The 15641-nt window shown below is 34.2% G+C and overlaps 1 protein-coding gene across 1 annotated transcript; it reads right to left on the bottom strand.

The window, feature by feature from the left end:
* Positions 1 to 442: 442 nt before the first annotated feature.
* Positions 443 to 8598, bottom strand: LOC113774377 (F-box protein At5g07610-like). Its single transcript, XM_027318921.1, has 2 exons — positions 7297 to 8598; positions 443 to 1080 (listed from the first exon to the last, which is right to left on the bottom strand). Exons 1-2 carry the CDS (start codon positions 8596 to 8598, stop codon positions 994 to 996), a joined length of 1389 nt encoding a protein of 462 aa, XP_027174722.1. The 3' UTR covers positions 443 to 993.
* Positions 8599 to 15641: the final 7043 nt, after the last annotated feature.

Raw genomic sequence — 15641 nt, 5'->3', positions numbered from 1 at the left:
TTTAGGATATTGGTTTTCTTGAAAACAGAGTGAATACCAGTCCTAAATATGCAGTATTCCACGTAAGGGCCATAACCATGGCGAAGTGTGGCCAAGTACTTTGCTTAAAATGCAGCAATCATGCATACTTAACCAATTTGTAACAAAAGCAGCTGCTAATGACTTCTCCATAAGCTCATAAATTTCAAGTTTTGTCTAAAGATGGTTAAAACTTTATTAGGAACCAGTGATAAGATACTATGATGCAATGTATTAACCAAATCAAAAGGGCATGGAATCAAATTCTTTAAATGCACACCAGAATTAGAAAAAATCTCTGCATCTAAGCTATACATGCTAAAAACACAATTCCATTTTGAGCTAATTATGAAAAAGGAACAGCAATCCTTTAGGAATCAGATGCTGATAAATCTTGAAACATCTATCCAATGGATGTCTAGTATCAAGTAACATTAGTACTGACTTTGCAACTACAGAAGGGATAAGCGGCTTAACTCTTCTAGTGCATCATATCTGATTACACTGATTCACAGCCCTAATGTTGTATTGTTTCAATCGTGCAAGATAACATCTCTAACAAGAAGCATAGGAAAAATCCACATCTCAATGATATTTCACAGCAGGCAAATCCAGTGAGCAGGAAGTCACTAACAACATATACTAAATAGACATAGACCAATTGTACACAAGCTAACATATCAATGTGCTGATAGGCTTCGCTCCATTTGTACTTTGAGACATCCCTCGAGGAATAGTAAAGCTTCTCCAGCACTACTTCAGCAACCTTTTTAACAGTCATATCATCAATACCATAAGAAATGACTTTGCCATCTAGAAGCTGCTAAGATACATTATAATCGATTCCCCAGGACAATATCATACATGTCTCCACAAGAACACTTGTCAAAGACAACACTACCATTGCCCAACATTACCAATCTGACTATTGATGAGTAGGAAAATGCAGGGACTGCAAAACAGGATTGAGAGGAATTAAAGACAAGCTAGTGTCTCGACATGTTGAAAAGCGAAATCCCATCTGTAGACATCATTGTCAGGAAAACCATAATTTGTATCCACCTCCACATCAGCAAGCTCCATCAAAGTCAAGTTGTTAAAATCACAAGAAATGATTTTTCCAGTAAGTGCTATCACAAACACTGTTGTCTTTTCTTTGTAATCCACAAGAAAACGAGTTATATAGAACGCACATGGCTTCTCGAGCTCATATTTCTCCGTTATCATCTGTGGATACAAAGTAGTCAACGGAGAAAGATCAACATGATACTTGAAATTCCAAAAAAGACAGTCCCTCTCCAACTCCAACTTGAAAATATCAAACAGCGTTCCCTGAGGTTCATTTCCATGAATATAAAACAGATGGCCCCCTGACTCCCCAAAATACCAATCATCTACATATTCCTCGCCCTCGGGCGTGTTTATGGTGTACCTAAGTGGCCTAAGGCGCTCATTGCTGACGTCAAAGCACGCACTGAAATTCCACGGACTAATCCAATGAAGATCACCATTCCATAACACTCCCCCTCGATAATATAATTCATCAGTAGCCATCTCTTCAGTATTCCTCCAAACCCCTTTTTCAGAGGAATACACAGAGAATCTGTGAACCCCATTTTCATACCAAATGCAAACAAGCTTGTAGTGATCAGACTTTTCAGGATCAAACACAATATTCAGAACTTTACGGTTATGTGGAGTTTCAATCATTGGAACAAGCTTAGACTCCCGAGTAGTGGGATTATAAACCACAAATTCTTCACGATTATCGACATCAAACACTATAGCTAATAAACCATTGCAAGAATGTAAAGATGAAATGTTGCGGGGCCCGTAAAGGAAAGTATTCAAGTGAGAAACGATGTTGGCCATCGAACTCACCTCCTCCTGGCGGAACGCAATGAAATCAAAAACACGGGGACGTTCTAACGGAAACAAAAGCAGCCCGGGAGGGAAGCAGGAGACTGTGTTAGTGGGGCAACCCCGCGAGTGGAGACGGCGGAAAGTGGGGTTGGAAATGATTGATTGCCATTGTTTGGAAACAGACTGGAAGCAAAGAAGGGATTTTGGAGGCAAACGAAGTAAAATATGAGTTACGAGATGTTCATTGTGGGCTATAACAAATGCTGCAAGCGATGAAGAGAAGGAATTCTCATTTTGGTCTTCTTCTTCTTCTTCTTGTTGAGGAAGGTTTGATTTCGAGGGGGTATGGATGGTGGCGCAGGTGGGTGAAGCAGGGGAGGAGAGAAAGATTTCGATGGGTTTGAATGAGTGTTTGATGGTCCGACTTTTGGGTTTTGCGGCGGTGGAGGGATTTTGGGAGGTGTCGCCGGAAAGCATTCCAACGCCGACGGTGGAGTGCGAAATTGGAAATGTGCAGATGGAGTTGCAGAGGACAATTAGATAAGGGGTAAATTAAATGATAATACAAATGCCTTATCATTTAATGCCATAAGCATAATCGATAATGGAAATGTCTTAGCATTTAAAATACGTAATGCATTAAATATTGCTTAATTTGTATTCAAAATTTTAAGTGAGAAATTTTACGGGAAAATCGTTCAAAAAGTCCCTCATATTTTACAAAATAATTTGTTTCATCCCTTACTTTTAAAAGTGTACTTTTACGTCCCTTACAAATTCATATTGATTAAATTTGGTTCCTATCTAGGTTTCCGACCAGTTTTTTGTCGGAATCCATGACGTGCCTTGCACGTGATCATTTTTTAAGGGCAAAATTGTCAAATCAAAATTTACACAATTCAATCCATAGTCTCTCACATTTTACAAAATAAATTTTTTTGTCCCTCACATTTCATAAAATGAATTGTTTCGTCCCTCATATTTTACAAAATAAATTTTTTCATTTTTCATTGTTCATGTGTATGAATAACTTTTTTTTTAAACTAATTTATATATCTATTTGATCTCACATGGACAATACAAATAGCATGTAATATATCTCTATTTAATTTTCGCTCAAACATACTGCTTATGTGAAATTAAAATAGATATATATATAGGGGTTTAAAAAAATTATTAGTTTTTCACTCATGTTCATTCTTTTTACTCGAAAATTGAAAACAAAGAAGACATTTAATTCTAAACATTATCAAGTGTTTATATCGAATTAAATTTAGACAGAAAAAATAAACAAAGGAAGAGTATCACAAAAAGAAGTAAGTAATTCACACTTTCAAATTTTAAAATAATCATAAGGTAAGAAATTCAATTGTTAGTCTTAAAGGTAGCGAGTAAAAATTTCAGATTTAAATTGTAATTTGTTAGCATGACTATAGAATTTCACATGGTGAAATCACACACATATATATATATATACACATAGGTTTAAAACAAAATTATTAGATTTAAACCCATGTATATATCGATCTGTTTAGGTGAAATCAAATAGAGATATATTATATATTATTTGTACTGTTTAGATAAAATCAAATAGATATATTCATGAATTTAAAAAAATAAAAACTATTCGTACACGTGGTCAATGAGAGATAAAAAAATTCATTTTGAGAAATCTGAGGGATGAAAAAATTTATTTTGTGAAATGTAAGGGACGAAACGATTCATTTTGTGAAATGTAAGGGACTATAGATGGATTATGTAAATTTTGATTTGACAATTTTGTCCCTAAAAAATGATCACATGCAAGTCATGTGATGAATTCCGGCCAAAAACTAGTCGGAAACCTAGATAGGGACCAAAATTGATCAACGTAAATTTGTAAGGGACGTAAAAGTACACTTTTAAAAGTAAAGGATGAAAAAAGTCATTTTACAAAATGTGAGGGACGTTTTGAACGATTTTTCCAAATTTTATCACATATATTATCCATTTTATTTCATGTATACAACACACTCGTATACTTACTCACACACAAAGTACACATAACTTGTGTTGTGTTTTTCATCACGTTCACGTACAAAAAATACACAAGCATAAATGCCACCTCTTAATTATTTTACTATTTTCTCTCACGTACAGAGGGACAGTTTTCTTTCTCTCAATTACATTAACAAATAGAGCATTTTTAAAATAAAATTATAAATATTTATGCAATATTTCAATTCAGTGATTAGATTCAATCAGTTATCACATATATATAACTTTAAAAACTTATCAATTTAATACTTTTAGCACTTAACTTTTAAACTTCAAAGTTCAGATTTTAAACTTCAGTGTGTCAAACAAGGCCTTACTCTGTAAATGCCTTCTTTTTTTTCCCCTTGTTATTTGATAAAGATACAAGAGCCCATTATACATTATAGTGGGATTAATACAAGAGAAAAAAGTCACATATAGTGAAATTTGAAAACAGGATCTCCAACTCTTATTCCCTCGACCTTAATCGTTTGAGACCTTAAGGGGATAGTGTAGGTCTATCATGTAGGGCAAAAAAAAAAAAAGATAACGGATTTGACTTACTATTTATACATTAATATTATTTGTACATTAATACATTAGTCCTCCTGCTTATACTAAAAAAAAAAAAATGAAATATTGCTTAATTTGTATTCAAAATTTTAAGTAAAAAATTTGCATTAAAATTTATCACATCTATTATCCATTTCATGTGTACAACACACTCACAAAGTAACATAACTTATATTTTTCATCACGTTCACACACAAATGCACACGAATAAATGCCACCTCTTAATTATTTTACCATTTTCTCTTAGGCACACAGAGACACTTTCATTTCTCTCGTTTATGCAATATTTCAATTCAATGATTAGATTCAATTAATTATCGTATAGATATAACATAAAAAACTCATCATTTTAATACTTTCAGCAAGTAAATTTCAAACTTCAAATTTTAGATTTTAAACTTCAACGTATCAAACAAGGCCTTACCTAAAAATGCCTTTTTTTTTTCCCTTGTTATTTGATAAAGATACAAGAGACCATTATACATTATAGTGAGAGTAATACAAGAGAAAAAAGTCGCATACAGTGAATTTTGAAAGCAAGATCTCCGACTCTTATTCCCTCAACCTTAATCGCTTGAAACCTTACCATTAAACCAAGATCGCTTATCATTGCATAAATCAGGGCAAATGCATTGCATTAACTCAGGGAAGTTGCGCTGTGCACCAAGCCTCGACAGTATGAACAAATTCCAAGCAGCTTTGGAGTACCTGCCAAATTCCCAGAAGAGAACTGAAGGTGCCCAAGATGACAAAAAGGTACATGAATATCTTAAGTTCGGAACTTTACAGTAAATTGGCTCGTTTCTCTCTAGCAAAAGCCCTTCATTCAGAATTTCTCAGGAATGTCTCAACTGAACCAGGAAATTTACCCTGAAGCAAAACCAAGACATCTCATTCATAATGTCGTAATATCAGTTCCTGAAATCACAAAAGTTGATATCTGATAATCTGTTAAAGGTAGCAATTTCCTATCCTTCTTTAACTAACATCTAAGACCCCCATCCAATATTTGACATTCCCTGTTAAATGCTTCACCAAAACCTCAAATCAGTTTAGAATTTATTGGTTACTATGTAAATATTTCTTTACCACTCAGACAAGTTTTACTGGTAGAGAAATGACCAAGATCAACATTCTTGTTGTATATATCACAAGGACAGTAATCCTCAATATGCATTACAGTTCCATATCAGGATGCCCAGAATGCCTAAAATATGGATTTTCTTGAAAGCAGAGGGAACACCATGTGGAGATACGTGGTTTTTCGCTGTAAGGATGATCCTTAATCTCGTGGCAAAGTGTGGATCGAGTAGATTCCTTATAATGCACTGATCATGAAAACTTACCAATTTGAATGACCATTATAGATGTCCATAAACATATTATGCTGATAATGACTTTGCCGAATTCTCGCCACCTATCAAAGTTGTGTCTTAAAAAGGTTAAAACTTCCTTAGAAACCTATGATAAGCAGCTATGATGCAATCAGTTAACCAAATCAGAAGGGCAGACAATTATATTCTTGAAATGCTCAACAGAATTGCAAAAATTCTCTGCATCCTAGCAATGCAGAGCTAAAAACACCATAAGGAGCTTATTCCGAAAAATGAGAGTATAACCCTTTAGAAACTGGATGCTGAAAGTAAGGGCCATCCAAAATCTAGTGGCAAAGTGCGATGACATAGATTTTAACAATGATTAGAGATGCCATCAAGATATTGACCTGTGAATGACTTCACCAAAATCTAATAAAAATTCAAAGTTTGGTCTAGAGAAGGTTAGAGGTTTACGCAGGAACCAGTGAAAGGAAACTACAACGCAATCTTTATCAAATCAGAAGGGCTCCCATTGAATTTCTTGAAATGCACATCAGAGTTGTCTAAGCGATGCACAGCTAAAAACAGATATCCATAGGAAGCTTTTAACCAAATAAGAAAGGAAGAATCCTTCAGAAATTAGATGCTGATAAATCTTGAAACATTTATTCGAGGAATGTATACGGTCAAGTTGCAACATATCTGTTTAAATCTCTTCTGCTGTGTCTATATCATACCCATTTTACTGCCCTACACTAAAACATAGCTTCATCCATCTAAGATAACATTTCTATCAACAAAACAGAAGCTATCCATACCTCAATGACATTTCGAAGTAAGCAAATCGAGTGAGTATCAAGTCACTAACTGCATATACTATACAGACATAGACCAACTATACACATGCTAACGTCTCAACATGCTGACAAGCTTCGCTCCATCTGTACTTTATGGCATCCCTCAAGGAACAGAAAAGCTGCCCTGGCTCTACTTCAGCAATCTCTTTAACAGTCATATCATCGATGCTGTAAGAAATGACTTTGCCATCTAGTGATATCACAAGCCTTGGCTTCTTGTTTGCCTCGTCCACCAGAAAATAAGGCATATGGAAATCACACATTTTCTCATCAGCAGGACAAAGATATCTAGGTTTTTTTTTTTTGTTTGGGGGGGGGGGGGGGGTGTGGAAGGGAGGGATCTAAAAACTTTTTTTTTTTTTTGACAAAACAAAATAGTATCAGTGCACTTGAAAACAACAAAATCTACGAGCTGCTAAGATACGTTATACTCGATTCCTCATGGCAAAATCATATGTCTCCACATGAACACTTGTCCAAGACAACATCACCATTGCCCTACGTTACCAACCTGACTATTGATGAGTAGGAAAATGCAGGGACTGCTAAGTCGCTTCATGCCAAAACAAGATTGAGAGGAATTAAAGACAAGCTAGTGTCTCGACATGTAGGAAAGCCATATACCAACAGTAGACATCTCTGTTTGTACCCACCTCCACATCAGCAAGCTCCATCAAAGTCAAGTTGTTAAAATCACAAGAAATGATTTTATCAGCAAGTGATATCACAAGCGTTGCTTTCTTCTCTTTGTCATCCACAAGAAAACCAATTATATAGAATGCACATGGCTCGTCGAACGTGGGATCATATTCCTCCTTTATCATCTGTGGATACAGAGTAGTCAAAGGAGTAAGATCAACATGATACTTGACATTCCAACGAAGACAGTCTCTCTCCGACTCCAACTCGAAAAAATCAAGCAGCGTTCCATAAGGCTCATTTGGATGAATATAAAACAGATGGCCCCCTGACTCCCCAAAATACCAATCATCTCCATGTTCCTCGAACTCGGGCGTCCTTATGGTGTACCTAAGTGGCCTAAGGCGCTCGTTACTGACGTCAAAGCACGCACTGTAATTCCATGGACCAATCCAATGAAGATCACCATTCCATGACACTCCCCTATCATAACATAAATCGTCAGTAGCCGTCTCTTCAGTATTCCTCCAAACCCCATTTTCAGATGAATACACTGAGATTCTATGAACATAAATTCCAGAGGTATCTAACCATGTGTAAACAAGCTTGTAGTGATCAGACTTTTCAGGATCAAACACAATATTCAGAGCTCTATAGCTACGTTCAGTTTCAATTATTGGAACAAGCTTAGACTCCCGAGTAGTAGGATTGTAAACCACAAATTCTTCACGATTATCGACATCAAACACTATAGCTAATAAACCATTGCAAGAATGTAAAGCTAAAATGTTGCGGGGCCCGTAAAGGAAAGTATTCAAGTGAGAAACGATGTTGGCCATTGAATTTACCTCCTCCTGGCGGAACGCAATGAAATCGAGAACACGGGGAAAACGAAACGGAAACAAAAGCATCCCGGGAGGGGAGCAGGAGGCAGTGGTAGTGGGGCGACGCCGCGAGTGGAGACGGCGGAAAGTGGGGTTGGAAATGATTGATTGCCATTGTTTGGAAACAGACTGGAAGCGAAGAAGCGATTTTGGGGGCAAACGAAGTAAAATATGAGTTGCGAGATGTTCATTGTGGGCTATAACAAATGCTGCAAGCGATGAAGAGGAGGAACTCTGGCATGGCCTCTTGGGATTTTGGTCTTCTTCTTGTTGTCGAGGATGGTTCGATTTTGAGGGAGTATGGGTGGTGGAAGAGATGGGGGAAGAAGGGGAGGAGAGAAAGATTTCTATGGGTTTGAATGAGTGTTTGATGATCGGCCGTTTGGGTTTGGCGGCGGCGGAAAAAGTTTGGAAGGTGGCGCGGGGAAGCATTCTGACCAGCTACAACGTGGCCGGTGGAGTGGGGCGGTGTTTGAATGTAAAGTCACATTTATTTTTCCTTCACCATAAGGAGAGTAGACAGAAAAGATAATTAGAGGGGGGCCAGAAGGCTGAATTGAATGATAATCGCATATCTTATCACTTGATAACCCCTATTGATACATTAAGCACTGTATCAACGATAATTGAGGTGCCTTATCATCTAACACATTAATAATAAATAAAGTGATAAAGCTATTCCAAAACGGATCTGACTTATTATTTATACATTAATATTAGTATTTGTACATTAACTAGGGGGAAGCCTGTGCTAAGCGGAACTGAATGGTAATAGGTTTAATTGAATCGGTTGAAGTGGACGGAACTATAAGTAAACTGGTCAAATCAACAAACTTATAAAGGAAAACAAATTTATAAATAAAAGAAATAGAATTATCGTAGATAATCACACGGCGTGTGATTCACACCATACTACTATAAATAATAATTATAAGGGTTAATCACATTTTATCCCCTTAAAGAATACCCTATTTCTCAGTTTACCCCCTAACCTTTAATTTTGCTCACTTAACCCCCTTTAGGACAAAATTACCCTTGCAATATTTTGAATTTTCATTTACCTTGTTTTCCTTTCTTTTATTTCATTTTCTCTTTCCCACAAAAATCTTCACCTTAATGATTGAAGTTAAAAAAGAGGAATTGCATAGATCTATCTTCTCCTTAAATGATTAAAAAAAAATATTCAAATCACTTTTCTAAAATACATTATTTTTAGCCTTTCAATTCTTTTAATTTTGGGTTTTCCTCTTTCCTTTCTAGTTTCTCATTTTATTCCCAAGAAAATATCTTAAAATGAAATTGTGACCTGATTAATAATCATCAATTGAAATTTGTGGCATGTGACATCATACAAAAAATCAAAATTAGTTTTGGATGACTTTTAAACCTTCACCCAGAAATATGCAATTACAAACTCAAAACAAAAATTTTCGTTGAAATGGAATTTCTATTGGGAAGGATGAAAGAGAGAAGAAAGAGAAAAAGAAATAAAAGAAAGGAAAACAATTTCATCTTATGATATTTTCTTGAGAATAAAATGAGAAACTAGAAAGGAAAGAGGAAAACCCAAAATTAAAAGAATTGAAAGGCTAAAAAAATTGTATTTTAGGAAAGTGATTTGAATATTTTTTTAATCATTTAAGGAGAAGATAGATCTCTGCAATTCCTCTTTTTGAATTTCAATCATTAAGGTGAAGATTTTTGTGGGAAAGAGGAAGAATTAAATAAAGAAGAAAGAGAAAAAGAAATAAAAGAAAGGAAAACAAGGTAAATGAAAAGTCAAAATAATGCAAGGGCAATTTTGTCCTAAAGGGGGTTAAGTGAGCAAAATTAAAGATTAGGGGGTAAACTGAGAAATGGGGTATTCTTTAAGGGGATAAAATGTGATTAACCCTAATTATAACAAAGACATCATTGCCTTTTGTTACTATGCCATTATAACACAATTATGACCACATCCAATCAATAATTAACATGTAAACTATAAAATTAGATTTAGATCCTACTCTAGTCATGAAATTGTAGTCAAAAGATAGAATTTGTTTGGATAGGAGTTTATTTGGATGATTTATTTGAGATAATTACGGTAACACTTTTTGTGATGTGATGTATGTGAGACAAAAAGGTGATTGAAAATTTGTAAAGCAAATTATTTTTTCTCAAATCATCTCTTCCCAAACACAATTTGCTCACAGTTTGAACACCCACAGCCACAAACATCAAATTTTGAAAATATAGTTAGAAAATGTAGGAAAGTTCCTATTAATATTCATAGGTATTCATAGGTATGCATCATGTATTCTATAATGAAATTTTCATATTCATATAATAACTACTGAAAAAATATTGCAGTAGAAAACTCACAGTTTCTATTGTATCAGCTAAACATCCAAAATTGCAGAAAGAAAGAAAGCGAATGGGCCTATCTGTCCAAACACCCGCAACAAATATATGGAGCACAAGCACTTGAAACAATATTCTTCAACATAAAAAGCCTTTGTTATTGTGGAAATTGAAGAGCACTATAATTATACTTGTAACGGATTAAAAATATAAACCAGAACTAATTGTCTTCATTATTGAGAGCTTCCTAAACCAATCATCTTCAGCATTAACACCCTCTCGTATTATACCTATAAAAACTGCTCACCAATTATAAAAGAAGATGAATAGCACTACAATTATATATAAGTGGTTTAAATAGCACTTGAAAGCTTGATAATCACGTGGAATACAAATCAATTACATATGAGAGGGCACAATAGTCAAATCGTAATCAATTATACATTACAATGCTGTACATTTAGTTTAATCACTTGTATTTGAATTTTTTCTGACTAAATTATCTCCAAAGATGGTGGATGAAAATTTTCCAACAGTCATCTATAAACTCCTTTTTATATATGTATATGATACGTTAAGCATAATCAACAATGAAAATGTCTTACCATTTAAAATACATAATGCATTAAACAATAATAAGAAATATTGCTTAATTTGCATTCAAAATATTAAGTAAAAAATTTGCATTAAAATTTATCACATATATTATCCATTTCATGCGTACAACACACTCACAAAGTAACATAGCTCATCTTTTTCATCACGTTTGCACACAAACGCACACGTATAAAATGTCACCTCGTAATTATTTTACCAATTTCTCTTAGGCACAGAGAGACACTTTCCTTTCTCTCAGTTACCCATTAACAAATGCAACATTTATGCAATATTTCAATTCAGTGATTAGATTCAATTAGTTATCATATATATATATATGATGTTGGTATCAGAGCCAGAGAGGGAAGTGGGGAGATGGCTATCTTTCTTTACTTATTATGATGTTGGTAGTGTAGATCTACAAGATTAAATCTTCCTGATGAGATTTATTAACTTCGTGATTACCATCTTTCTTTATTTATGCTAGTGATAGTGTAGATCTACAAGTTTAGATCTGATTAAATGAGACTGGTCAACTTCGTGATTACTATCTAATGTATTCAAGCTATATTATAATTTTGGTAGTCTAAATTTCATGACTCTGGTTCTGATTAAAGGACATGGAACCAGTAAGTGCTAGCATCCGGTCCAGGTAAGACCATGGGATTTGGCTTTGTAGAGGTGTTAAGGTTCTTGGGACGTACTCCAGGATGGGGAAGTGTCAAAAGGTCAGATCCAGGGAATATGAGTTTTTACTATCAATTTTATGATTTTGTTTGGAAATATAGTCGTCATACATAGTTAATCTTTCTCAAAAGATTTAGATCTATTCTCGTAGGTTTATTTTTACTATCTTTATTATGATGGAAATATGGTCATCATGTATAGTTAATTCTTCTCAAAAGATTAGATATTTTCTTGTAAATTTTTACACTATCCTTTATAATCTGTTTAAGAAAAATAGTTTATCCTCCATGGATCCCGAAGGATTCTGTGCCAAAGGGAAGAGGATTATAAGTTTTTAAAAATCATTTAAGTATTTGTTTATTTACTTTCTTGTTTTATTTTCCTATGACTTCTCCAATTAAAGCATACTTTATAAATTCTAGTTCTTCTTCAAACAACAAACCTTTGAATAGGCTTCAAACTAGAATTGCTCAAATTGAGCAATCAATTCGTATACAAAGAAAACTAGAATTCCAGATTAATGAACAATACATTAGATCTGAATTCTTTGCAAACCACAACCATTCTAAAAGAAAACAATTTTTTGACAAATATCAGGGAGTAGCCCGAAAAAATATACAAGAAAACTTTTATGGCTTTTTAAGAAAAACAAAGCAAAACATTCATTTCTTTGACTGGTATGAGTCTTAAACACTCCAGGAGTCTTCCACACCAAAACTCATAAATCCAGTCCAAACCATATCTATACCTGCATCCTCTATGTCAAAAACAATAGAAGCTCAAGTTTATACACCAGATCTCATAGATCAGGTTCAAACTATGTCAAAAATCATAAATACTCAGGATTCCACATTAGAAACTAAGTCAAAATCAGTAGATCTATCCATAGATCTATCTCAAACAACCCATATTTTAGAATTCTCTCATAAATCCTTAGCAGAATCAATAAATGTTTCAAACTCTTCAGATTCTCAGGAATCTTTAGATCTATTAGTAGATCTACCCCAACCAATCCATATAAACCCAGCAGATATAGATCTGCCAGATTCTCCTGTAGATCTATTAAACCCAATAGATTTACCAAATCAAGAGTCTGTTGAAACTTCAAAACTTTTGATTTCCGGACAATCAATTGATAATTCTGTTAATTCTACTAGTATTGATATTAGAAAAGACATAGGAAATTCCTTAGACGTAGGATATTCCTCAATAAATGTCTTAACTAAGAATCAACCTAGTATCAAACCTATAACTGATAAAAATGTTCAAACAAAAATTGATTTCTTCAATTCAATTATTAAACAAGAAACTGCTGAAATTTCCTCTCAACCTTTTTCCAAACTCATGGTTATTAGAAATCCACCAACAAATATTATTTCTTTTAAACAAGAAAACCAGTTAGTTGAAACCCAGTCAACTAAAGATATATTTCAAAATTCTTTACAAATATTTATTTCAAACTTATTCCGTGATTTTAATATCCCTTCCAATAATGAACGTATTTCCCGAAAAAATTCAAAAGAAATTCCTGTAAACAATAATCAGGAAGAAATTCCTAAATTATTTATGCATTCTTTTATAACTTACAAACAGTTGCAGCCTGATAAGTTAAAGGTACTTAATATTGAGTACCCAAGTCTCAAGGCGGAATCTTATATAGAAGAAACATGGTTATCCAGTAAATACAAGGGACAAACAGAAGAGACATGGATCTTCAACAAATTAAAGGAACAACCTCAACTACAAGGAGTATCTGAAAAATCTGATCTGACAAAGCTGGCTAGATCTCGAATCAATATTCCAAGATCCATCAGACCCAGCAAATGGGGTCAGAAAAGCCAGATACTTAAGAAGAAATACATCCAGCCTTTATATTCTTGGAAGAATAGAATTGATCATTCTTCTATTCGAACAAGAAATAAATGGCAAGCTATCAGACGCATTCGACGGAAAACCCAGACAAGGTCTTATCTAAACAAATCAGTCACCAAACCAGAGATTCAGGCAGAATCTGCTTCAACAAAATTGGTCATTCATGAAGTTGAGATCAAAATTGACCAAGAAGCAACCTATACCCATGCCAATAAGATTCTTACTATTTATCCAGAAAAATACCTCTTCAATCTCCTTATCCAATTTATCCCAAAAACTCCTCTTCTAAAACCCTATTTCTCAAACTTACTTTTCAAACCTTTAGAAGACCAAAAATTTTGGATTAAACAAAACTTTCCAATTCCTTTACCCAAACAAGAGTTCAAAATTCAAAAAACCTCCTTGATCAATGCCATACAAAACTTTCAAGGGTTTTCTACCTTAAATAAATCATATTCAAACTCTTTTTTACAAAATTATACTCCCAACCGAAAAAACATCCAAGATCTATACCACCCTCAAATGATTCATTCTGATATTTTCATAATAAAATCCAATATCCTCCAACATTCATACAATAAGGAAGACAACTATGAATGGAGCATAGATGAAATGTTCAGATACAATCTTCCTATGACATCTCAACAGATGACAACCACAGCTATGTTTAATCAAACATTACATGGCTGCAATCAACCGATTGCTCGTGTCCTATTCATAGGATTTATTGGACAATTCAAAGGATTGTGGGAAAAACATCTCATCATTGAAGACAGAAATATTATTCACAACATTCTAGTCACAACCAACAGGGATGAATCTGATCTACAAGATGGGAACATCCTGCCAGAAACAATGTTATTCAATATCATATCTGATGATGATTCTGGAGTAGTCCAAGAAGGATCATCAAAACTATTCCAAAGCCCTAGAAGATATCAATACATATTCCTGATAAAATCAGACAGAGACAAGATTCACAACAAAGATTTCTTCAAAGGCCTTCTTGAATCCCAATACAAGAAGATTAAGTCTTGGGAAGAAACAACTTGTGAACAGGACCAACAAACAGGCTGGTTTCCCAGACAACCTGCAGAAGAACAGTCCCAGGAGAGAAATCTTGGACCCTTTTACAAACAGATTGGGCTATCAAGCTACCATACAAGGCCCAATAAAAAGTCCAGACCTATGAGTCTTAAAACCCTTTCTTCTCCCACAAAATAGCTAACCTTTTCTATTCCCAAAACTCATCCACCCAGAAACACAACCCAACATTTCCAATACAATCAAAATTCCAATATTTTGAGACTAACAGCCCAATTGCCAAATCCTCTGATCGAATCAGATATTATCCAATCTGAACGAATGGAAGATTATGACAATTATATTTTAACATCTTCTTTTTCAATCACCAGTGATGAAGATGAAAAAGAAGGACATGTGGTCAATAAGATGACCCAAAAACAGAACCTTCTTTTCAGCATCATTGAAGATATTCTTGAAATAAGACAACCTTACTTAAACCAAATTTCGAATCCTTTAGAGGATCTTTTCTTTGACATTCCAGGAAAAATCCCTAGACAAAATTATTGTAAACCAAAAACTTATGATTTCCAGGAAATTCTTGACAGATTCCTTCTTCAACCTATGTCCTTACAAAAAGAAACCTTTAACCCTATGAACCTGAATAACAATTCTCAGTTATTTCAGGAAGACTTGATCCATATACGATTACTAATTATTGATATTTATGTAATCGAAACAAAAGCCCTAGTTAATACAGGGTCAGACCAAAACTATATTCCTGAAAATCTTATTCCAATCCAACTTTTAGAATTCCTTAGAATAACCAATAATCTTAAACTTGATATTGAATTCAAATTTCCAAATATTCAAAACCAATTCTCGGATACCTTTTTTTTGACTGAGTATTTGACTAACAATATCACCTTAGGAGCATCATTTCTCAACCAATT

Source organism: Coffea eugenioides, chromosome 6, assembly GCF_003713205.1.
Source record: "Coffea eugenioides isolate CCC68of chromosome 6, Ceug_1.0, whole genome shotgun sequence".
Taxonomy (NCBI): domain Eukaryota; kingdom Viridiplantae; phylum Streptophyta; class Magnoliopsida; order Gentianales; family Rubiaceae; genus Coffea; species Coffea eugenioides.
This window is presented reverse-complemented; position numbering and strand designations above follow the sequence as displayed.